Here is a 24,955-nt window from a genome sequence, read left to right as displayed (position 1 = left end):
ACAGGAAAAGTAAAGATATGCTTTACAATTTGAAAACAAAAACAGAATCACCAGTGTAAGAAAAAACATTTAAAACAAAAATCCGTAAATGCTTATATTATGGCTGAACCGCATCATCCCTCTTAATCATTTAAAGAACCCAGGGTCGCTATGAGTCCGAACCGACTCAACGGCAATGGATAAGATGATTTTGTGTTCTTGAAATTTGGTTTGAGGAATGTTTAAGAAGCAGTTGTTGATCAAAATAACATTATTCAAATGCATTTGATGTACTATAAATTAGTCACAAAATAAAAGTGGAAAGAAATCCACTCTGTGTTAAATGAATCATCAAAATATTATCATTGCTATACTGAACAGCGAAGGCTGTTTCTTGCTTCACTCTCAGAGCTGAACACTGTTGATTATTTCATAAATAAAGCTGTCCCTTAAAATGGAATTGAACAAAGCTAGTTTTGTCACATTCTGTTTCACTGTAGGAAAAAATCGGAGCCCTAGTGGCGCAGTGTTTGAGAGCTAAGGCTGTTAACCAAAAGGTCGGCAGTTTGAATCCACCAGCTACTCCTCGGAAACCCTATGGGGCAGTTCTACTCTGTCCTATAAGGTGGCTATGAGTCAGAAGCTACTCAACATCAACGGTTTATATATACACACATACATATATAAATATACACATACATATGTGTACATACACACACACACAGAGGACTGAGTTGTGTCCCCCCAAAATATATGTTGGAATTACTATGGGAAAAAATAAAAACCTTCAAAAAGAAAAGGTCGAAACTAGCAAGCTAAATGAAGTGACAGAAATACATAAGCAACTGGTAATGAATATATGCATATTTTGACAGAAAAAGGAGCTGTTTTTAAAGCTGTTTCTCAGGAAAGTCTGTCACTACTTCAAGCTCCATAAATACGGAGGAATTTTATATTTAGCCCAACTTAATTAGAAAAGTAAATGTGATGCAAATATTTTATATTAAATAAAATAATCCATATACAACATAGTGTGAAGTCCAGCATAGGGAAAATGCTCAGTAAGCATCAGCACTATTGCAACCAAATACAAATGAATTGTTTCATTAATTTTTGCGTGCAACTTTTTGTTTTGTTTTCTTAGCCAGTGGAATTCAGCCTGGTTTATGCTCTGAACTAATCTGATCGATTATTTGAGGGACTAGCATCCTTTTTGAGATTTGTAGTTTAAGGAGTTTTGCTGAAAGAGATCTATAAGAGTGAAAAATCTGTCATTCTGAAATAATTTTAAAAAGGAAATAAGTATTCACCTGTGGGACAGGTGATTTCTTGTTAGATTTTGGTAGGAAGTGAGGCTTCAAATCTGACTGGCAAGTTTTCTCTCAAAGCTACATTCATTCTCTGCACAGCAAAGTCATAAAGGTGCCAAACTGCAAACCAGAAGACCGCAGTCATCCTACCTTCACAAAACTAAGTTACTTGTGATGGTCTAACACAAAACCTGGCCCATGATGGGGCTTAATAACCACTCTGATTTTTTTTTTTTTAATTAGAGGTATGATAAGATGATCCTTAAGGTCCCTGTCAGCTCTAACATTTTTTGACTCCAATGTTGTCTAATAAGCACTTTGACCTACTTTAAAACAAACTCCTGAAATTCTGAGTTCATGCCAAACCCATGGCTGTCAGTCGATTCTGATTCATAGTGACCCTACAGGACACAGTAGAACTGCCCTGTAGGGTTTCCAAAGCTGTAGTCTTTATGGAAGCAGGATGCCACAACTTCCTTCCATGGAGCCAGTGGGTTTGAACCCCCAACCCTTCAGTTGGCAGCTGAGCTAACCAGAGCTCCTGAAGCCTTTCCAGATTCGAGTTAATACGCTTCCTACATCAGGCAGGTAAACTGTTGAATTCCATTCATATACATTAAGACAGCGTGCATACAACTAATGTCTAGCCTTCTATTTCTATTTCCAAGTGCACCATCTTCTTTACATCATCATTTCATTGCTGTTTATACATCTTAACAATTGACTGACTGTTCATTCTGCAGGGTAGGATTGGGTCTCATCTCTGGAGCCACCTTCCCAGCGCCTGTTCCTCACTATGCCACAGCCTCTAACTGCTCCAGTGTTTGTTGAATGAAAATGGATCAGGAGCAACTACCACTAACTCACTTGCCTGTATAGTATTCAAAAGCTAGCAAGGGTATTTGAGATGTATATAAAAGCCCGCATAGTGATAAAAAACAAGTCTTGTAACACGATTCTCTCACAGGAAGATTAAAGGAAAAACCTTTAAAGAACTCTGAAGTCCATTAAAGTATAATACACTCGTTCTCATGTGTGCCCAGTGCAGGTACTTCGCTGACAGGCACTGAAATAGTTTTTTTCAAAAGCTCAAGGTTTCTACTTCTGTAGAGGCTGCTAACCAAAAAGTTGGAGGTTGGAACCCGCCCAGCAGCTCCACGGAAGAAAGACCTGGCAATCTGCTTCCATAAAGATTACAGGCAAAAAACCCTATGAGGACAGTGCTACTCTGTCATATAGGGTCCCTGAGTCAAAATCTACTTGAGGGTACTTAACAAACACAAAGGCTAATAAATAAAACCAGTCGATTAAAAGGGGGGTAATAAAAGCTTGTAATTAAGAGCTTCCCAAATAATGGGTCACGCCCTTTCCAGATCATATTTTAACAAGTCAACGTTAGTTCCCAAAACCGAACTTGCTCAGGAAGGCAGTTTAGACGCTGGGCGTCCTTCAGCGTCCTCTGCAAAGCTCACTAATAAACAAGCAAGGTTACGTTTTTTGCCACATCAGTCACGAAACAAAAAACAAAACCAGTCATCCTCGATAGAGCCCCGAAGACCCAGAGGCCTGGAGGGAGGTCCAGGGGCGCAGACTAGACGCTGGCGTGTCTAAGGCCCGAAGGGTCAGGCCTCAGCCCGGAGCTCGCCCCTCGGTTCCCGCGGCTCCTGCTTTACCTGGGGCCGGGCCTGCGCCGCGTCGCGACAATCCGGAAGGCCAGCCCCGAGCCCACTCCAGACGCGCCGCACGCCGGCTGGTCCGCTGCTGGGCCCGCGCGCCGCCCTGCTCCCGCGCACACGTGGGCTGCGGCGGGAGTGGGCGAGACCATCTGCCAGGCTGCGCGGGGGGAGCTCGGGCGGCGTGCGGGGCACCGAGCCCGCCGGGGGCACAGACTTTCTTCCTCTTCTCGCTGCTTCCCTCAGACCGCGTTCACTAGGAGTTTGAAGACTTCGTGAGTACCCAGAGATGCTTCCTCCAGAACGCCAGTTTGGGGACAGCCGGTGGCACACCCCGGCCGAGGCCTCGTCGGCGGCGCCGCGACCCCGCCCTCCCGCGCCTGTCCTTTCCTCTGCGCTCAGCCCTTGCTAGGCGCCAGACCCGGCTCAGCCGTCCGGCCGCTTGTCCTCTGCGGCTCCCCACCTCCAAGGTCCCAGCCTCCGGGCCGGGGCCGCCACCGCCGCCGCAGGACGGGGAGGCGGGCCATGGCGTCCTGCGTGGGGAGCAGGACCCTGAGCAAAGATGATGTGAACTACAAGATGCATTTCCGGATGATCAATGAGCAGCAAGTGGAGGACATTACCATCGACTTCTTCTACCGGCCGCACACCATCACGCTGCTCAGCTTCACCATCGTCAGCCTCATGTACTTCGCCTTCACCAGGTGAGGCGAGCCAGCCGCGCGAGGGGCGCGCCCGAGGGCAAGGGGAAGAAACGGGAGGGAAGCGGTGGCAGAGAGGGTGGCCCGAGGTGGCTCTGGGGTGAGGAAGCCAACCGGCTGCTCCACGAACACACTATCGCAGCCCTAGCGGACCCGCCGCCCACGCAGCTCCACCACCCGGCCCCCTCCCGTCCAGCTTGTCTGGACTAGTGTACGCCCTAACCCCTCGCACAGCCTCCCCCCACACACCTCTCAACATCACCCTCTCCTATACAGCGCTTCCGGCCCACATCACTAACATACGCGGGCCGCCGAGCACGAGCCCCCCTCTCCTACCGCGCTCAGCATAGCTCCCCTCACACATCACGACACAGCCCCCTCCTCTGCAGCCCCCTCCAGTCCCCGGTCCCTACCCAGCGCACCGCATGAATCATCTCGTATGCATCACTTTCAGCACACACACAGTACTGCACGCATAAAACACCTCGGCCAACAGCACCTCCAGACCACAGCACCACAAAGCACACACTCACCCAGGGCACAGCCCAGACCCTTTCCGTGGAACTCCGCCGGTATTCAGCACGACGGGCCATGCACACAAAAAACACACGTGAGGCGCACCACGCAATCCTTTCCCATACAGCAAGTCCCAGCTACCTTGTAGCATAACCATTCCCCATCCTGAGACATAACCCAGCTATATACCACAGCACAAACTGCAGCTCTAGACACAACACCGCTGAGCTTTCCCCATCCAGCACAACTGATAACCCATCACTTCTTGCAGACATTACTACAACACACCGTACCACACAACCCACCAGCGCTAACATCACACAGCACACACCCTATCCTCTTCATCACCTAACATATATGCTGAAATGAGGTATCGTAAAGCGATTATAGCGGAGACTGGCGCACAGTAAATGCTGTATACTGTGTACATGTAAATAAAACTCATAAACCTCACAGAACATTCTAGTCCCCCTGAAAACATGCACACACCTACTCAAAGTACTTCTAATGTATATCTGTTCATAAGATCTACCCAGCCCAACTCTTTTGATTTTCAGTGAAAATATACACAACAAAGCATGCACCCATCCAACAATTTTTACATGTATAGTTCATTAACAATGGTTATAATTCTTCACATTGTGTCGCGGTTCTCACTATCTCTACCTGTATTGTTTCCCCACTGTTAACTTATAGTTCTTATCTGTGTTTTACAGTTACTGTTGTCATTTCAGTCTCGCATAGGTATTCAATAGGGCATAATGCTCAAGACAGACATCATTGAGCTGAATTGTTCTTTAGTTTAAAGATGACTTCATGGGACCATTTCATGGGCTTAAGGTTCAAAAGTTGTTTCCAGGCTGTAGCTTCGGGGATTCCTCCAGTTGTGTCCAGTAAGTCTGGTTTCCTCCTTTTAATCAAGATCCATCTCTTGGGACCCTGATCAAAACATTGAGTAATGGTGGCCGGACACCACTGATTTCTTCTTGTCTCATGTCAGCCCACCTCCTGACACCCACATCATGTAGCTCTAATATACATCGCTAAATGTATGTCCCCCATCCATTCCCAATCCAGAAAACTACTGTATTCCTGGATCATAACAAGCACACACACCCTGATTCTTTACAAGAATTTATGTTTTTTGAATGAGCCTCTTTAAGCAAAGAAGGGTATTCCTGCCCACACCATCATGGTGACCAACCCAAAGAGTGTAGTTTTGGACCCAGACTATTGGTGTCAAAACTGGCTGTGTTTCCTTGGGTAAGTTACTTAACCTTTCTCTGAGCCTTAGGATCCATACTTGTAAAATGGTGATAAAATAAGTACTTACCTCACACGGGTTTATGAAGATTAAATGAATTTAGGTGAATGCATGTAGCAGAGTACCTGGTATGGTAACTCTGTCTGGTACATGATGCTCAGTCAAACAATGTTGGTTACTTTTCTCCCAGTGTTTTTATCCAACAATCAATCGTTCTCAATCAGGGACAGTGGAAAATGGTGAAGGGGTATATTCGGTGACCACAAGGATTGGGAGGACACTTCTGGTAGTGAGTAGAGGATAACGCTGCTTAATGTATCACGATGCATGAATAGCATTGTACAACAAAGAATGAATTGTCCCCAGTACACACACACACAAAGGCATATGTCACTGGTGCCCCCTTTGAGAATCGCTGGAATTTTTCAGATTTTCTTCTTAAAACTGATAATACCCTCCTGTATCACACTTTTTTACCTGCATAATCCATTTGACTCTTGGTTTTTACTGTGTAGGTATCTATTTGTATGAATCTAGCTATCAGTATCAAGCATGTGTGATGATTACTTACCATTAATGCCTGAGGGATCCTAGTACTGTTATATGCAGTGGGATAAGACCAGACCTTTCCGTGGAATCTGACCACGAATGCACTTCTAGCTTTGGAGATCAGTCAGTTTTATCCCTAATTACGATTATCGTCAAATTTTTTTTTTTTTTTTCAAATATGCCATATTATTTGATTTTACCACTTAATTGCTGTTTGGCCATCTAATTTTGCTAAGCATTAGTTTCCTTATCTGTAAAATGAAAAAAAACTAAACAACTTCATAGGATTTTTGAGTTCAGTGCATGGCGAATAGTAAGTGCTCAATGAATGTGAGATTATTATTGTTACATAATTTCATGGTATGCTAATGCCTACTCATTATACTTATCATTGAATGAGGAAGCAGTATGTTCTGTAATGGAGAAAAAGGATAAAGGAATTGGAGAAATAGACATTGTTTTGATTAGATAACAGACATGCCTGTTTCATAGTAACTCAGGTTAACTTCTTATGTATGGATTGGCAGTGATGAAATTAGTGAGGGTCTTTGGAAATTATGAAAGTAACTATTTTAAGTAATGAGCAGCAAAAATGAGCAAGTTTATTTCAACTTTTTATCTTTGATATGAAAGCCCTTTCAGAATAGATCTCTCTTCCTCTTTTCTAACACAGAAAGTCACATTCTTCTGAAATTTCCTCTTTTACAACATATTCTCCCAAAGCGGTTGTTAAATTGTAGTGGTGAAAGTATAAGAAATGGATATGAATTATAACAATTTATCAAAAATAATAGAAAAAGCATAATCTGAACCTCAGACTATGGCCTTTATTAAGAATGATAACAATTTTATTTATTCCACTAATTTCACAAAAAGACGGAAATACCATAATGAAAAGCCAGTTAATAGTAGATCTTACCTTATATAAAATCATGTCAAACCAAACCCATTGCTGTCAGTTGAATCTGACTCGTAGGACAGAGCAGAACTGCCCCATAGGGTTTCCAAGGCTGTAAATCTTTGCAGGAGTAGATTGCCACGTCTTTCTCCTGCAGAGTGGGCTGGTGGGCTCAAACTGCCAACCTTTTGGTTAGCAGCCAAGCGCTTCACCATTGTGCTACCCGGGCTTAGTATATAAAATCGTAGACACCATTAATACGCTAATACAAGTAGTACTTACTACAGGGCCGCTGTGAGTCGGAATCGACGCGACAGCAATGGGTTTTTTAATATCTTACTCAGTTTTTGTTAGGGATTTAGGACCCTTAGGATAACTGTCTGCCTCCGTAAAAATTGTAATTAACAACTTCATAAATGAAAATTATTCATTCTTTGCCCTTTGTAATGATTGTCTCCAATACCTTATGCTTATTTTGTAACAGGATTTTGGTTGACTAGCTGTGCGGTACAATTTTTTTTTTTTAATAATTTTTATTGTGCTTTAAGTGAAAGTTTACAAATCAGGTCAGTCTCTTGTGCAGTACAATTCTTTCAGTAAAACTTTTAAAATATGTCTTAAAGTTTGTTTTTCAAAGACTGGTAGTCTAAGAGGACTAGAGATAGAGTACTTTGGGGTATCATTGTACCAGTATGTGAGAAACAGAACCTGGGTAATAATCATATGCTGCAGAGACCCAGCAAGAATTTAGGATTGAGAAGCATTAGATACCTCATATAGAAGTCTGAGACAGGTTTGGATTTGTCAAGTAGTTCTTTTGTTAAATAGCAGTTAGGCCAACTTACTGTTAAACCATGATGTTTAAATCTCCTGTCCGTATCACCTTCATTAAAAGTCACGGATGCTACCTAATCATTCTCACTAGGATTTGAAAAAGCTTACTTTGCCACATTTTAGGATAAATGTTTTTATAAGCTAGATGCTTTGACTTATAAATTTGTTCTTTTAAGTTTGTTCAGCCAGAGTGGGGCAAGGAAAATCTTTGTCTCAAGCTCAGAGTATAATAATTACTGAGATGCCTTTGTATTTACTGTTTTCAGAAGTTGGTAAACTTGGAAATATTGAATGGCCTTAGTTTCAAACATTTCAAGCTTTAGATTTGGAAAGACCGGAATCTACTAAATCACATTGACAGCAGTCCACCCTCTCCTCAAAAGACACCTGGCAATAAAACAGCGAAGTCAGCCTCTGTTAGCACTTGATCAACAAAAATCATGACTTAGGTCCCTGGCTACTAACCGAAAGGCTGGAGGTTCGAACCCACCCAAGAAGTGCCACAGGAGAAAGGCCTAGCCATCTGCTTCTAAAAGGTCACTGCCATAACCCTGTGGAGCACAGTTCTACTCTGAAAATCACAGGGTCAGCATGAGTTGCAGTTGACTCAACTGGTTTACCTTGAGTAGATTGCCTTGTTGCAGATATGCTCAACTTGTCTATGCTAGGTTTCTCCTTGATGAAAGACTAAGGAGACAGGGCAGGGGAAGGGTCAGACTTTTGATATCTTTATTTGTTAATAATCGTTTTGACTTAAATTTCCTTAGTGGCTTTGGAGCTCCAGTTCTCTATCGTATCCTTGAGCCATAGTCTGTCCTTCTGCGTGGCTTCCCTCCTGGATACCTGCCAGCCTTCCCTGTTCTTCCCCTCTGTTGTTGTTGTTGTTAGACGCCTTCAAGTCAGTTTTCAACTTACGGCTACCGCATGTGACAGAGCTGCCCCTATAGGGTTTCCTAGGCTGTAATCTTTACAGAAGCAGATTGCCAGGTCTTTCTCCTGTGGAGCAGCTGGCAAGTTCAAATGGGCAACCTTTCCACTAGGAACTGAGTACTTAACTGTTGTACAACTAGGACTCTTTTCTTCCCTTATGAATTTCCATTAGAAAAAGTCTCCTGATACTGCTGATTCAGTTGTCTCTGGGCTGGTGTCTTTATGTACATCATGTTCTTTCTGTCCCAATAACAGATGGCCCTGGTTGTCCTTGTTCCCTGACACCAGGAATATTATATAAATGATCATGTATAGCAACCAGGAACTGGGATTAAACAAACCCTGAAGAAGGTGAACAAGGAGAACCTTGTTAAGGTTGCGTCTGAGGGGGGCAGTTTGCATTGATCTTTAACATATCTCTTCCCCATTTACTACTTGAATCATATTTTTTATTTTCTCTAAGCATCTTTTTTTATCTTTTCTTGTCAGGATTTAATATCTCTCATAAGATTGTAAACTTATTGAAAGCAAAAATGTGTCATATATTTCTTTGGAGTTATCTGTAGTAAATAGGTACTTGGGTGACTCATGTATTTGTTATTTGGTTGAGATCGTTCTTGACCTCAGAGAAAAATGCCTAGGAATCGCTGCCTCTGACACTCCTCTTTAGTAAGCAGTCTTAATGCATGTTTATCTAGTTTTAAATAGTTGCATTTAGCATTTCAAATATAAGTTTATCACCAGAGGAAACATTAATTTATCTTGTGATACAATACCTGGGTGGTATAAATGGTTAAGCAATCAACTACTAGCTAAATGGTTGGCATTTCAAACCCACCCAGAGGCTCATTGGAAGACAGGCCTGGTAATCTGAAAACCCTATGGGACAGTTCCACTCTGCACACATGGTGTCAGCATGAGTTGGAATCAAATCAGTGGCAACTAACAACAACAACAATAACACAATCCCCAGATTTTGGTAGGGAAGTTAGAAATTTATCAATCTCAACTAATCCAGAAACTACAGAGTCAGGCTGGATCACTTCCTCAGCACGTGGCCCTGGCATCCCGTGAAATTCCACTCAGCAATGCAGCAGTCCGTGTTCCATCCAGCCCGAGTCTCGGCCAGCCTGGAGTTGGCCATCTAGCGCAACCTTTCCAGGTATCATAAAAGCTTTAATAGCTTATTAGCTGTCAGAGCTGTTGTCTCATTTCCATTTCTAGGCCTTAGCTCACCACTGCCCTTCTCCCCACAGCCTTGCTCCCCCCATGACCTTCCTAAGACAAAACTGTGATCTCACAGGTCCTCTGCTTACAGTCTAGGTTCCTGTCCTCTGTTGGAAAGCACTGGCTGGACTCTAAGGTCTTTCATTATAGACCTGGCCTGCTCTCTAGCTCCACGTACAGCAGGTCCAGACAGCTCACAGGCCGTGCCCAGTGCCAGGCTACAGCCTTGTGCCAGCTGCTCTTTGACTGGAATGCACCTCATGGGTCCTCCTGTCTCCCATCCCCCCTTGAACTCCTGGCCATGTTGGATGGCCGCTTCCAGGACACCTTCCTGGATTGTTCCAGGAAGCACAGAGGAAGGAATGTTTATATACCTCCAAACACTTTTTGTTATGTATCTCTCATATTGTCATGCTTGTTTCTGTAGGACTTATATTAATCATCCAGTATTCCCTGTGCATGTTGTTGTTCCTTGCCCCTGACTCTTGGTGAACCCGTGCACAACACAACATTGCCTGGTCCTGAGCCATCACTGTGATCAATTGTGGATTGGACAGTTGTGATCCATGGGGTTTTCACTGGCCGATTTTCAGAAGTAGATCACCAGGCCTCTCTTCTTAGTCCATCTTAGTCTGGAAGCTCCACTGAAACGTGTTCAGCATCATAGCAAAACGCAATCCCCCAGACAAGTGGTGGATGCCCATGAGGTGCATAGGCCAGGAATCAAACCCAAGTCCCCTGCATGGAAGGTGAGAAGTGTAGCACTGAACCACCGCTGCCCCCATTTCTCTGCACAAGACATCTAGTAAATCCGAATAAATTTAGTATAAGAAATCCTTTATCTATTTACCCAAATTAAAAAGAATGCCCTTCTTCTTTAGTGGGTATCAGTTATAGTACTTGACAAGGGTCACCACATTCTATAAATGAAATGAACCAAGTATTCAAAGGTAATACCAAAGCTAGTTAGCTACACTTCACTTTGTAACCCGGGATGGAATTTTCCACTGGAAGAGAGGATCCTTGGGAGTAACTAGTCTCATAGATATGACCCTATTGGATTTGATTCGATGGCAACTGGTTTGGTTTTTTGTTTGGTATGTGTCTCTGTTTCAAGGACTCATGTTAAAGGTAAATAAAGGAGAGGATGTAAGGGGGAGGGGACAATCACTTTAGCAGCCTGGGAATCCTGTGATGATAATGGCTAAGCACTCTTGCCTGCCTGGCCCCAGGGAGAAAGCTCTGAAGATTGTGTGAGAGTGAATGGAATTGCATTCTTTCCTCAGGACTTCAGGCCCACTGCCTGGAGTCAGATACTAAACTGACACAGAATCTGAGTCTAAAAGTTTTTGAGTTCAAACTTTTTTTTTTCCCCCAAACTCAGGACTTTCCTTACACTTTTCATGCTTTTAGGACACTCTTACTTCTCTGGGTATTTGCTGGAGGAGTTAAAGTGTTTGAATACTTTATTGGACTTTTAGATATTTGCTGATGGCTTCAATAGGCTCCTGTGTAACCCTCCCCATAGGGACAGAAAAGTCACTGTTGGTGGACCCTGTTGGTTTGAGCTGTGATTCCCCTTCAAGGTACCTGAGTTGCCTGGCCCACTCAGCTATGTCATCTTGCTTATTCTTTTTTTTTTTAATTGTGGTAAAATATATATAACAAAAAATTTGCCATTTTAATCAATGTTAAGTGTGTACTTCAGGGACATTAATGACATTTGCCATGTGGTGCTACCATCACCACTATCCATTTCCACAAGTTTTTCCTCACCCCAAACAGAAACTCAGTGCTCATTATGCAGAAATGTGGGTGGAAACCCCAGGTTCTTACTTGACATGACTCATACTGGCCAACAAACCGAGAGACCAAGGTGAGAGAACAAAGAGGCACCTTCATTTTGTTGTACAAAGAAATGGAGTCAGTCAGTGCCACTGCTGCCAAGATTGCTTGCTAAGGGTGGGCAGGCAGGTTACTTTTAAAGGGATTTACAAGTAGAGAGTTCATACAAGTTACATCAGCAACAGCCTTAATGATGCTGCGCAGGCAATGGGGTTTGCGTGTAACATCCAAGCAAAAACGAAAAAAGAAAAAAAATTTTTTTTTTTTAAGTGGGGTTCAAATGTAAAGCTGGAGGGGAGGGGCAGGGGAGAGGGGAGCCCAGCAAAGGAAAGGATTTTGCAACACAATACTGTAGGGGAGGAAGCCAGGCAAAGAATATAGCACTGTGGGGGTTCTGCTCTATAACTCCCTATTCCCCCATCCGCCTCCCACCACTAATAAACTTTTGTGTCTATGCATTTGCCTATTATCTCACTCATTCGTGCAACAGCTATATTTAGAATGCCTGCTGTGTGTCAAGGCTATGCAGAGCCCAGGAGGGTGGTGGTGGGCAGGGCACAAGATGGGACCTATGCCCTCTAGGAGCTTAAATTACAGTCTTGCTGTAAGCTGTAAATTAAGTACGTTCTCTGTTAGTGGTCAGGGCTATGCCCTTCAGCATGCTTCAGAAGAACCCCGTAGGTTTAGCAGATAAGGAAGACAACCTGCTTCTCTAAGCTTATATGTTTGTATCATACTGATAACCGTCCTGAAGTGGAGCCAGCAGGCTCGAAGTCTTGCACCTACTTCCTTCCACTCTGCCTGTATTTGTATGTAACTGTGGGCACGATAAATCAAGAGCTTTACTCCCCTCCATCAAGTAAAGGTAACGCTTGCCCTGCTTTCCCCCAAAGAATTGTGAAGCAGTTACATAAAATACCAGCTGGGAGAGTTCCTAGAGAGTTCAGAGCAGTGTAGATCGAGACATTTATTGTTAGTAGTGGCAATAGGCTTAGGAAAGAAGCCAGGGAGCTATCACAGTATCACAACTGAAAGGTGAATTTTTTTGTTGTTGTTGTTGCTGTAAAGCGAAGTGTCATAGTTTAGGAAGAATCCAGAAAAGTCCAGATGGGGATTCGGCTTCTTAGACCACAAGTCCTAACCTTCCCAGGGAGTGGAACCGTATTGCAACCTGCCAAACTCTTCAGGAGACAGTGACAGCTGCAGAAACGGGTTAGTCACGTTGGAACACCCCAAGTAGTACTTGTTTTTGGTTTGTCAAGTTAATCAGACAACTCCAGTGAATAAAACAAACTCCCTTAAGCCAAGTATATGAATTTGTTTTTAATGTCACATTGTCCCGTTTATTATAATCCTCTCAAGAATAAGGGCCATACCAAGTTACAACAATTGGTCTCAATTTGCCTGCAGCAACAGAGGAAAGAGGAGAGTCAGGAATAGGAGGAGGAAATGGAGTATGTGGCTAATTGTCTCCATAGACAGCTGCCTCTTTTGCCCTGAGACCAAAAGAACTGGATGGTTTCTGGCTGCGATTACTGAAAATTTTGATCAAAGATCCTGTAGAATAACCCTGAGACCAAAAGAACTGGATGATTTCTGGCTGCCATTACTGAAAATTTTAATCAAAGATCCTGTAGAATAACCTTGATCAAAAGGGAGAAAACACAGAACAGAATTACAAATTCTTATGGAATCTAGTCTTTCTGGAGCCATGGAGGCTGGATAAACCCCCAAAACTATGAACTTTAAATTTAAAGCAAAAATATCCCCTGAAATCTTCTTTAAACCAGACAACAGTCTAGCTTAAGTAGGAGAGAATGTCTGCCTTGAGCATTGTGTTCTTTTAAGAGCTATCTATATGGGATCAAATTGACAACAGCAACTGGAAAGATTAGATGGGAAGCTTAGGGGGCAGTGAGTTTATGTTAATAGAGGAGGAACAATTCAGAAAAGGAGGGTGAGAATGGTTGCACAACTTGAAGAATGTAATTAGTATCACTGAATTGTACGTGGAGAAATTGTTGAATTCTGTTGTGTATATTCTCAACAACAAAAACAAAAAAATAAATGAGTTAATTTAAAAAAGGCTAACCAAAAAAAACAAACCCAGTGCCGTTGAGTCGATTCCGACTCATAGCAACCCTATAGGACAGAGCAGAACTGCCTCGTAGAGTTTCCAAGGAGCGCCTGGCGGATTCGAACTGCAGGCCCTTTGGTTAGCAGCTGTAGCACTTAACCGCTACGCCACTAGGGTTTCCAAAAAAGTCTAAGAGAAAAAAAAAGGAATAAGGGCCATGGCTTGTTTATCTTTGTGTTCTTCGCACCCAGCTTAGTACCTACCCGTTGATAGGCATCAGCTGGGTGTTCACTAAAGCGTGGGCATAAGTGAAGAGCAGTCAGGCATTGTGAGGAAATAATAACCCTGTACTTCCTTTGTGCCACACTCTGTTCTAAGTACTTTACATGTGTTAAGTTGTTTTGTCCTCACAGGAACCCTGTGAGGTGGAACTGTAAATACCCTGTTATTAAAGAATAGGGAACTGAGGCATAGAGAGGTTAAGTGATTTGCCCCGGGTCACACAGACTAGTGTCATTGCAGTCTGGCCCCAGAGCTTGTACTCCTGGTCACTGCACTGCAGACCTCCTGCAAGGGGAAGGGGAGGGGGAGGTGCAGGGCGCGGACTTCGGCGCCAGGCCCTACCAGTAAAATGCAGATTATAATCGGTTCTTCCATCAGAGTGTTGCAGAGATTAAAGGCCCTAACGTGCAAAGCAGCTAGCATGCTGGCAAGGCACAGAATAGAATAGCTGTCCATAGGTACTAGTCCTTGTCTTTTTCCCAATTTGAGCTTTCTGGAGTCACTAGTTTGGCCTGGTAGCCTTTGCAGCCAAGTTCTTTTTCATTACCTCCGGAAAATTTGTCATTGTCAGGGACTGTTCAAGGTGCTGTGGGTACGCCCTCTCTGTTCTCAAGAAGCACCTGGCAGAGCGTGAGGCTGGAGCCTCTTTTGTGACTCAAATTTCTTCATAAGCTCACCTGCCCACCTACCCACATCTTTGGGGGCAGAAATGTATTCTTCCTATACTGTATATTTTCTGTTTAAAGGCCTCGCTGTCCATCTGTGATACATTTTTTGTTCTTTTTTCCCTACTTAGACCGATATAAAATCACCAACCTTTCCGACCCACTGCTATTTTAATCGATTTTTTTTTTTTTTCTGAAACTAGGCCATCCATTTGATCAATTGCTCAAATTTTTTAAAATTGCAGTTTCGTTGGTCTCATATCCTATACTTATTACTGATCCCACGTTCTTATAAATTTATCGTTGGTATAGTTTTCAAGCACTTTGACTAATGGGTAATTTTAAATAGAGACTAATTTGAGATTTATCATAGCCATTTACTTTTTTTTTATTTACTTAATTAAAATTTTTATTATTTATTTGAAAAGATTAATGTATTCACATTTGCTTAGAATCCAAGATACCAAAGGGTATGTAGAGAAAAGTTTCCCTTCCATTCCTCTCGCCCAACCCCTCATTTCCCCTCTTGGGAGACAACCATTGTCAGCATTTCTTAGGTGGATTTCCAGAGATGTTATATGCAGTTATAAGCAGAAGTTAAAAGTTATATACAACATGTACCTGTCACCCTTTTGCACAAATGGCTGTTTACTGTACCCGCTGTCTGTGCCTTGGCCTTATTAACTTCGTGATATCTGTTAGATTATTCTGTTTCAACAATTTCATAAAATGCTTCATTATTTATGGGACTCTGTAGTATGCCACTGTGAGACTGGGTCATAATTTATTTAATCAGTCCTCTTATGGTGGACATTTAGCCTTTTTCCAATCTTTTGTTAATGCATATATTGCCACAGTGAACAGCCTTGTATATGTGTCATTTTTGCCTAACTGAGATCATGCTTATTGCATAAAGTCCCCAAAGTGGAATTGCTGAATCACAGGGGATATGCATTTATGACTTTAATATGTTGCCAAATTGCCTTCCGTGAAGGTGGTTTAAATTTTCACAGCCACCAGTAACACAGGAGTGCCTGTTCGCCTGTTTCTTCAGATCCTCACCAGCTCAGTTATTAACTATTATATCTTTGTCAATATATAGATTAAAAAGGGTCTCCCAGTGTTCTTTTAATTTGCCATCTCTTAACCACGAATGAAGTTGAGCGTCTTTCCATTTGTCTGCAAGCCATGGGATTTCCCAGTCTGCGAATTGCCTCTGCAAGTCCTTTGCCCTTTTTTCTATGTCCCTTTGCTGTTCTTTCTGTTAAGTGAGTTTGTGGGTAATGATTTGTATATTAGGGAAAGTAGCCTTTTGTCTTCATTTGAGTTGCAAATATTTTTTCAAGTTTTTACTTCTCTTGATTTTGTTACTGATTTCATTGTTATGCACATTTATCACTTTTTCTTTCATCACTGCTGGGTTTGGGTCATACTTTAAGATGGTCTTTCCCACACTGAGGTTTTTTTTTTTTAATCGTCCCATCATTTTCTTCTAGTATTTTTATGATTTCTGTTTTTTTAACCTTTAAGTTCACATCATCCGGAGTATATTTTGGTGTAAAGTGTGAATTATGGAATCAACCTTGTTTTCTCAGGCAACTGTTAATACTTTTAGCATCACTTTTAAATTGTAAGTTATTACTTTTGCCCTGGCAGTCTCTCATACCAACCCTGAGTCCAGTTGGTTTAGGAGAACAAGGTAATTTTTTCATGAGCAGCTTGACAGAAGAGAAAGATCATCATCTTCAGAGGCTAGCAGATCTGGTTTCTAATTTTGACTCTGCAGCATCTTACTTATGCAACCTTGGGCAAGTTACTTAACGTTTCTGAGCCTTTGTTGTATCAGTTGTAAAGTATGATTGATAACACCCCATTTTGCAAATTGCTTGTGGCAATTACAGCTAGCGTTTATAAACTGCCTGTTCAATGCTTAGCTCACACTTGATACTTGATAAACAGGACCCATTACTACTGTCATCATCATTGATGATATCGGTAGTGTAATGTTGGTCTGAGTGAGGACATTGTGTCCCCATCCCCATGTGTAGCCGTTCTTCAGTGAGACCTAGTGTTCCAGAACTGGAGTGTGGGGCTTCTCTGCATAAGCCAAAAGGTATCACAGGTACCTTCGTAATGATCATGCTGGCATTTTGGGAGTTGTGTTTGTAACCTCTAGGCGGGAGATTTAATATTGTTAGGGCGTGCATTCAAATAAGATCACACTTTGCTGGAAGACAAGTCTGCCTGGTTCTGTGGTTTCGTTTTGCAATCAGGTCTGTAAAGTTGACAGGTCTCTGTTAAGTGATAGTGGCAGTGCTGTTCAGCCATATGATCTGACAAATATGTGATCTGTATCATCTGTAGTCTTATTTCAGATCATTATGTTTGGAACTGTCATCAGTCTGGAAATTATTTAATTGGGCACAGAAAGGTCTAAATTAACTTTTGCTCTTAAATTTGAAGCACTGCTTTTCAATGCTTTTTCTAAACTTCTCTCAGATGCTGTCTACCTTATTTAACACCCTAGGCCTTTGTCCTTAATTGGGTAATTCGCTATTGTTTCATTGCACACCTCTTCATGTATTTTGAAGCTCTAGAAATACTAGATTTATTTTTTTCTGTACAAATTTCGTTCTCTTCTAAGATTTTTTGACCAGTTTCTTTTCCCTCAGTAATGTTTAATCTTGATTTAATATTTGTCTTTTGAAAGCTCTTTCTGCTACAGTCCTCCCCAGATAAACTCAATCTCTCTTATAATTTTTAAATTTATTTTTAATGGCCTTATTTTCTCTAGAATATCTCCTTCCATTCTGTCCCATCTCATGTTTTCTGCCTAATCATCCTGCATTGTTTTAAAAATCCACAAAGTGAAACACTGAATCCCCATCTCCCAGCTTCTCAATAATTACCAATAATTCAGAAGATCTTCTTCCTGTCTTATATTTCCATTTTCCCTTTTTTGTTCGCCTCTCTCGAGCTCCAGATGTTAGTAGACTCTTTTTTATGTAAACTGTCAAAGCACGATTCTTCTCCACCATTAATGATAAGAAAATTTCCATTTGGGAAATTTTATTGTTTTTACAAAACTTTCCACCTTAATCAGTAGTCAGGCCACAAATAGCTATAAAGTGCCTACTACGTGCCATGCTCTAAGAACACCGTATGGGAGTAATTCCCAGCCTCTGGTAAGTTTATTTTCTAGCGGTGAGATAGATGATAAACATAAATCAACAGATGGACTCATTTCCATGACTGGTTTTGTGGAGAAGATAAATATGGTATACAGTAGAAGTGACTAGGCACAGAGAGGGGAGGCTCAGCTTCTGTCTACCATGTTTTTGCTTCAGGCCTGATTTTAAGTCTTGTACTTATTTTATTTTCTCTTTGAACTTTATTTTTACTGGTGCTTTCTTATTGCCGAACATTTCTCACCCCGTTCATTCATCTTTTAGAAACCAACTACCCATCTGTTATGGATTGCATTACGTCTCCCCAAAATATGTGTTGTAAATCCTAACCTTTATGCATGTGTTATAATCCCATTTGGGAATGGGTTTATCTTTGTTATGATAATGAGACAGGATTAGTATAGGGCGTTTTGAGTTAATCTCTTACAAGATATAAAAGAGCGGATTAGGACAAGCAAGCCAGCAGAGATGATAGAAGAGAGATGCCAAACCACATGAAGATGACTAGGAGCAGAATCTCAAAAGGCTTCCTTCACAGCCAACAAAGAAGGCCTTCCCCTAAATTTGGTGCCCTGAATTTGGTCTTGTAGCCTTCTATATGGTGAGAAAATAAATTTCTGTTTGTTAAAAGCCATCCACTTGTGGTGTTTCTGTTATAGCAGTACTAGTTAACTAAGACAGAATTATGTACCAGGAGTGAGGTGCTGCTCTAACAGATACCTAAAATGTGGAAGCGGTTTTGGAATTGGATATTGGGTAGAGGCTATAGAAGAGCTTTAAGGTGTCTAATAGTAAAAGCCTAGATTGCCTTGAAGAGGCTGTTGATAAAATTATGGACTTCAAAGGCAATTCTGGTGGGGGCTCAGAAGGAACTGAAAACTATAGAGGAAGTCTCTATCATCTTAGAGAATACAGATGGTGCCAGCAATGGGAGGTTGCTAGAAATGTGGATGTTAAAAGTGCTTCTGGTGAGGCTTTAAAAGAAAATGATGAACATGTGATTGGAGAATGGAGGAAAGGTGATGCTTTTTATGCAATGGCAAAGAACTTTTCTGAATTATGTTCAAATGTTTGGTGTAAGGTAGAACTTGTAAGTTGATGAACCTGGATATCTGGCTGAGGAGATTTCTAAGCAAGATCTTGAAGGGACCATGTAGTTTCTCATTGCCGCTTATAGTAAAATGTGAAGGAGAGAGAGGGACTTAAAAATGAACTGTGAAAAATGAAAATAGAACTTAAAAATTTGGAAGGTTCTTTTGTACACATTAAGGACACGTGTTCTGGAATGTTCATCAAGGAGGTGGCTACACAATCTTTTGTTAAAGAGTTTCAGCCGGTGACTGATAGATCTAACCAACAACAACAGCAGAAAACCCATCAGTTTAGACTGAAGGGGACAGAGAAAGAATGAAAGTAAAGGACACTGTCTGCCTCTTGGAATTCTACAGGCAGGAAACAGGCCAAAGGAACTACATCTGTTGTCCTTTCCAGAAAAAAAAAAAGATTGTCCCTGGAGCAACTTGGAGATCAGCAGAGCTGTTGGATGGAGCCTGGGAAGCAGGACCTTCTTAGTTCAAAGGGTGGGGCCACAGTGTCCTGGATCTAAAAAGATTCCGAAGTTTCAAAGAGTTGGATCTTCCTCAATTTCGTTTCAGAGTGTGGGGCGGCTGTTATGGATTGAATTGTTTTCCCCCAAAATATGTGTTGTAAATCTTAACCTTTATGCCTGTGGCTATAATCCCATTTGGGAATGGGTTTTCTTTGTTATGTAAATGGACAGGATTAGTGTAGGGTATGTTTTGAGTCCATCTCTTTTGAAATATAAGAGAAATTAAATAAGCAGGGGAATGAGCAGAAATGGGATAAGAGAGATACCAAGACACATGGAGATCTCCAAGGAACCAGGAAGCAGAAGCTGAAGAGACAAGAACCTTCCCTCAGAGCTGACAGAGAGAGAAAGCCTTCCACTAGAGCTGGTATCCTGAGTTTGTGCTTCCATCTTCCTAAACTGTGAGGATAAATATGTTTGTTAAAGCCACCCACTTGTGGTATTTCTGTTATAGCAGCACTCGGTAACTAAGACAACATCAAAAGAAAAAAGTTATAGTCTCGTTAATTGCTTTCTTCCTTATAATCTTAAGTTTCCTTTCTGATTCCTAAAAAATATCTTTGCCAAGACCTATGTTGGTACTTTGGCTTTGTTACTTCATGGAAATCACCTTTAGTTAGTCTTAAAAGCAAAAGGCATTTCCCCAAGATGAACCTTACCTTTTGACTTCCTGGATACTTTTTTAAAGAACACTAATTCTTAAATGCTTGTCTGAGTGTATTGGTGTGTAAACTTTCCAGTTGCCTTTCTTAGAAGAACTAGACTTTATTAAGAAATTTTGTTATTTTGGGAAATGAGTGAATAATAAGTTGTGTGTCTAATGATTTTGCTCCGCAAAATAAAAAGTTAGCAATCCTCCAGTTTTAGAACATGGAACTCTGACTCCTAGATTTACTACTTACATCTGAAGATGAATTCTCAGTGTTGTTTTTCTATTTTCAGGGATGATTCTGGTCCAGAAGACAACATCTGGAAGGGCATCCTCTCTGTTATTTTCTTCTTTCTTATCATCAGTGTATTAGCTTTTCCCAATGGTAAGTGATAAAAAAAAAAAAATGTGATACATAATGCTTAATCACATTTCTTCTGTGCATTGTGCCCTTCTGGTGTTTTTAAGATGTGTATCATCTGGAAGAAGGAGCTAGAAAGCAGAATTAAAAAAAAAAAGTCTGACTCTTGCATAGTAAGTAGCCAGGGACGCACAGTCTCTAGGGGCAGACTGCCCATTCTACTGCTTCCTAGCTATGTGACTGTAGAGAAGTTCTTGAGCCTCTTTGTGCTTCAGTTTCTGTTTTGTAAAATGGGATAACAGTAGGAACAGTTGCAAGGGTTAACTGAATTAGTATATGTTAACTGCTCTGAGCAGTGACTGACAAACTGTAAGCTCTCAATAAATGTAAGCTGTTACTCTTGTTGCTATTTTTGTTATCACTGGAGTAATGAAATACTCTATTACTGCTGAGTTACTCCTTTTTGCTAAGGACAAGCTCAATGCTGTAATGAGTATTACTTAAATAATTTGTTGTCCCATGTGATCTTTTATCACAATAAACTCTATTGATTATGGCTTTGGGATATGAATTTTCATCAAGTTAAAAAAAAAAAGGAGATAATCATTACTGTGAATTTTACCACCCCATCGTGACTATGGAAACGCTGGTGCCATAGTGATTAGGTGCTACGGCTGCTATCGGCAGATCGGATCCACCAGGGGCTCCTTGGAAACTCTATGGAGCAGTTCTGCTCTGTCCTATAGGGTCACTGTGAGTTGGAATCAACTTGACAGCAATGGGTTTGAATTTTTTGGTTATCATGACTATAGTTAGGCAAAGCTTTTAAAAAAAATAGTAATTTTGGTATTCTGTCATATTTAAAATTCATCTCTTTCCTCTTAATTGTTCCTTATAAGTTGCTTTATTTTTTCTTATTCTCTCTCAGTACCTTCTCCCTAGAATATTCTGTACTTATTCTCTGTAATCACTTCTCACTCTTTATAGCCTATTTCTTTTACATTTATACTGTTTTGAAATTATTCTTCAGCCTTTCTGATGCATTATGTTCCATAGGCCCCTGTTCAGGCTTTAAATATCATGTTTTAAAATGTGTGTTTCTTCTGTACCCTTCTGTGCTATTTAGTAGAGCATAATGAGCAATATTATAAGTTCACTATAAATGTTACTGATTGCTACTTGTAAGTGTACCATAGTAAGGTTTTCGGGCCTTAAAGATGGTAGCAGTAGAATTTTGTTCTGATTCTTACTTATGTAGCACTATGTTTGCAACAAGGTACTGGTAGCCTAATAATCACAAAAGGAACCTTCAGTAAAATTGTGGCTCTCTGAATCTTAGGGAATGAGTCATTCTAGATAGCCAAGTTATTTGGGTAGCTTGGTTTAACTATCCAATTGCTCAAACTTTTACCTGAACAATTTTCAGTGAAAACCTTTTAAAGTATGAAAACCTGCATACTTTATACAGATAGTACATAGTTTGGTCCTTCCATGATGACTGAAGGTTCTGAGAGTGCATAATAATTGGGATACAAAGATGTACATTATGTGGATAAATTGTAGAATGAATGAATATTGACCCTGCTATAGAACTTGTTTTCTAGGAAGAGCCCGCAGCATCAAATAGCTTTTTGGCTACTTGCTGCCGAAGCTTCTTTTCTTAAATGAGAGTTCAAGTAGCGATTTGCCAAATTTTCTTTCCCTCCCACCTCCAGCACACACACACAGTAGAAATACTACAGGTTTAGATTTAAAGGAGAATTTGGAGATTATATAGCCCATCTCATTTCAAAAACACCATGTTGGACTGCAGGGCCGGTGGCCAGTTGCAGCATAAGGCATTATACACACATTGGTACCACCTGAGGCTCTGGGTGGTTCCCCTGAGCTCTGGATCCTGGCCTTTTCATACCAAGGTGATATAAGACTACAGCTAAAAGCAAGGAGGTGGTGAGCTCCATCTCAGGTCAGATACCAGCACAAGGCTGACCACCACCAAAGTCCCAAGAGCAGGTTTTGGAAGTTTGAAAAGGTGAGTAGGTAATAGTGATTGTTTCCCTCTCCTTCCCTCCCCAGTATCCTGTGAGTGTCTGCTGCTTGCTTCTCTGTCATCACTTGAAGCTATAACTATTATTGGTCTGTGTCTTCTATCTCTATTTCTTTATTATCCCTTCTCTTCCTGTCCTATCTCATTTTTGTCCCCGTATCGGTTTATCAGAGCACAGTCCAGGCTCAGGAAACTGATCATTCCAAAGGTATCAGGTATATTCTTTAAGTCTTTGGCTTTCCTTTGCTGTGTTAATTTCTTAGTTCTCAGAGGTTACTTTTTTTTTCTTTTTTGTAATTTAAAAAGTTTTGTTGTTGTTGTTGAGAATATACACAGCAGAACCACTTCAACAATTTCTACATGTACAATTCAGTGACATTGGTTATATTCTTCAACTTGTGCACCATTCTCACCCTCCTTTTCCACAGCGTTCCTCTATCATTAACATAAACTAACTGGCCTCTAAATTTTCTATCTTTCAAGAGTTGCTGTTGTCAGTTTGATCCCATATAGTTCTAAAAAAAAAGCACAATGCTGAACGCAATTGTGTTTACTAGTTAAGCTAAACTATTATTTGGCTTTAAGAAGACTTCAGGGGATATTTTTGGTTTAGGTTTAAAGATTATCTCAGGGCAGTAGTTTTCGGTGTTCATCCAGCCTCCACGGCTCCAGAAATTCTGGATTCCATGAGAGTTTGAAATCCTGTTCTGCATTTTTTCCTTTTTGATCAAGAGCCTTCTGTGGAATCTTTGATCAAAATGTTCGGTAACGGTAGGTCATCCAGTCCTTCTGGTCTCATGGCGAAGGAAGCAACTGTCTACGGAGGCAGTTAGCCACACATTCCATTTTTCCCTCCTATTCTCTGACTCCTCTTTCCTCTGCCACTCCAGGTGAATAGAGACCAATTGTTGTGCCTTGGATGGCTGCTTGTAAGCTTTTAAGACCCCAGGTACTACTTAAGGAACTAGGAGGTAGATCAGAAGCACTGAACAGGTTATTAAGCCAATTAACTGGGATGTCTATTCCATGAAACCATGACCCTAAATCTCCAAATCAAGAAACCAAATTCCATGAGGTGTTTGGTTGTACACAAACAGCCTAAGCAGCTGCTCTTTTTGTTGTTGTTATTGTGGTGGTGAATATATCTATCACACAACTTTTGCCAATTTGACTTTTTATAGGTGTACAATTTGTTGACAACAGCTACATCAATCAGCTGTGCAACCCTCCCCTTAATCAATGTGAGTTTTCTATCAACATAAACCAAAACTCAGTGCTCCATCATCAGAGGTTACTTCTTCATGGCTTTGAAGGTTTCTTTCTTTCTTTTTTTTCCTTACTACTTCTGAGTCTATAGCCCTTTTGGAAGTCTGAGAATTCAATAGTCTAATCATCTATAGTTGTCCCTTCAATGAAACTTTTTTTTTTAGTTTTGGGACTTCATTAGCAGATGTTTTCCATAAGGTATGAAAGGCACTGAATGTTGGGTGATTAAATCTGTTTGACTTCACATTTTTTATGATTTCTGCTGTTTTTTCCTATAGTCCCTAAAAGTCTATTTAACCTTCACAGTCTCTGCTGTGGATTTGTGCTTCCGTTTTCCTTTTGGAAAAATAAAACTTAAGCTTGTTTTATTCTTGTCTCCTCCTGTGTGGACTTTGTGATGCATACAAAGGGGGATGGGGGTGGGGGGACACAGAGCTCATCTAGTGCAGCCTGCTCAGTTTACACTTGGGAAAGCTGAAACCCAGGGCACCCAAGCTATCTAATGTCAGCCTGGTGTTAGAGCTCTGGGTCCCTGCATTTTCATGTACTTGCTGTTGCCCCGGTCATATCTTAAATTAGGTCTATTGTGATATATTTTTTCTCCGTCTTCCAATGTAGTTAGTGTGTTTCTGTCACCCTCTGTTTTTCTTCCCGTTTGTCAATCTCCTGCTTTCCTTAGGTACCTGTAACTAGGGGGCTTTGGGTCTTGCAGGTGTGTGGTGGTTGTGTCTACACTACTCTGTTGCCCACATGTTGTTTGGATCTGGAGGTGGCTAGCACATTGATCAGAACCTCCCTACCTTCTTTTTTTCCTTCTCTACTCTACCTTACCATCCTTATTCCACGTGCGCACACGTGTGCACATACAGCTCACATGCCCAAAATAAGATTTCAGATAGGTACTGTAGTCAGGGAGGGGACTACTTAAGGGCTTCTTTTGAGTAAAGCAAACATGTTTACCTAGATTGTTGTCTAAAAATTCATGTGTTCACGCTTTATGTAAGATTAGTAAAGCTATAATTTTTCCACATTAAACAATATTGTTACTGAATATTTCTAAATTAGGGGTGACTTTGAGAGGTCAC

General features: G+C 41.2%; 2 protein-coding genes across 3 annotated transcripts in view; one reads left to right on the top strand and one right to left on the bottom strand.

Moving 5' to 3' along the window:
- MTERF3 (mitochondrial transcription termination factor 3) overlaps positions 1–3,046 on the bottom strand; it is a 30,687-nt gene extending 27,641 nt beyond the window's left edge. Inside the window, exon 1 of one of the 2 annotated variants that reach the window (XM_049853795.1) lies at positions 2,963–3,046. The gene's annotated coding sequence lies outside the window, so the exon portion shown is untranslated. The other variant, XM_049853794.1, reaches the window with a different exon arrangement.
- A 247-nt stretch (positions 3,047–3,293) lies between these two features.
- Positions 3,294–24,955, top strand: part of PTDSS1 (phosphatidylserine synthase 1) — a 74,031-nt gene continuing 52,369 nt past the window's right edge. The window contains exons 1-2 of the mRNA XM_049853793.1: positions 3,294–3,666; positions 20,490–20,581. Of these exons, the coding sequence (XP_049709750.1) occupies positions 3,488–3,666; positions 20,490–20,581 (271 nt within the window). The 5' untranslated portion in view covers positions 3,294–3,487. The remainder of the gene's footprint in view (positions 3,667–20,489; positions 20,582–24,955) is intronic.

This window comes from Elephas maximus, chromosome 15, assembly GCF_024166365.1.
Source record: "Elephas maximus indicus isolate mEleMax1 chromosome 15, mEleMax1 primary haplotype, whole genome shotgun sequence".
In the NCBI taxonomy this organism is placed as follows: Eukaryota; Metazoa; Chordata; class Mammalia; order Proboscidea; family Elephantidae; genus Elephas; species Elephas maximus.
This window is presented reverse-complemented; position numbering and strand designations above follow the sequence as displayed.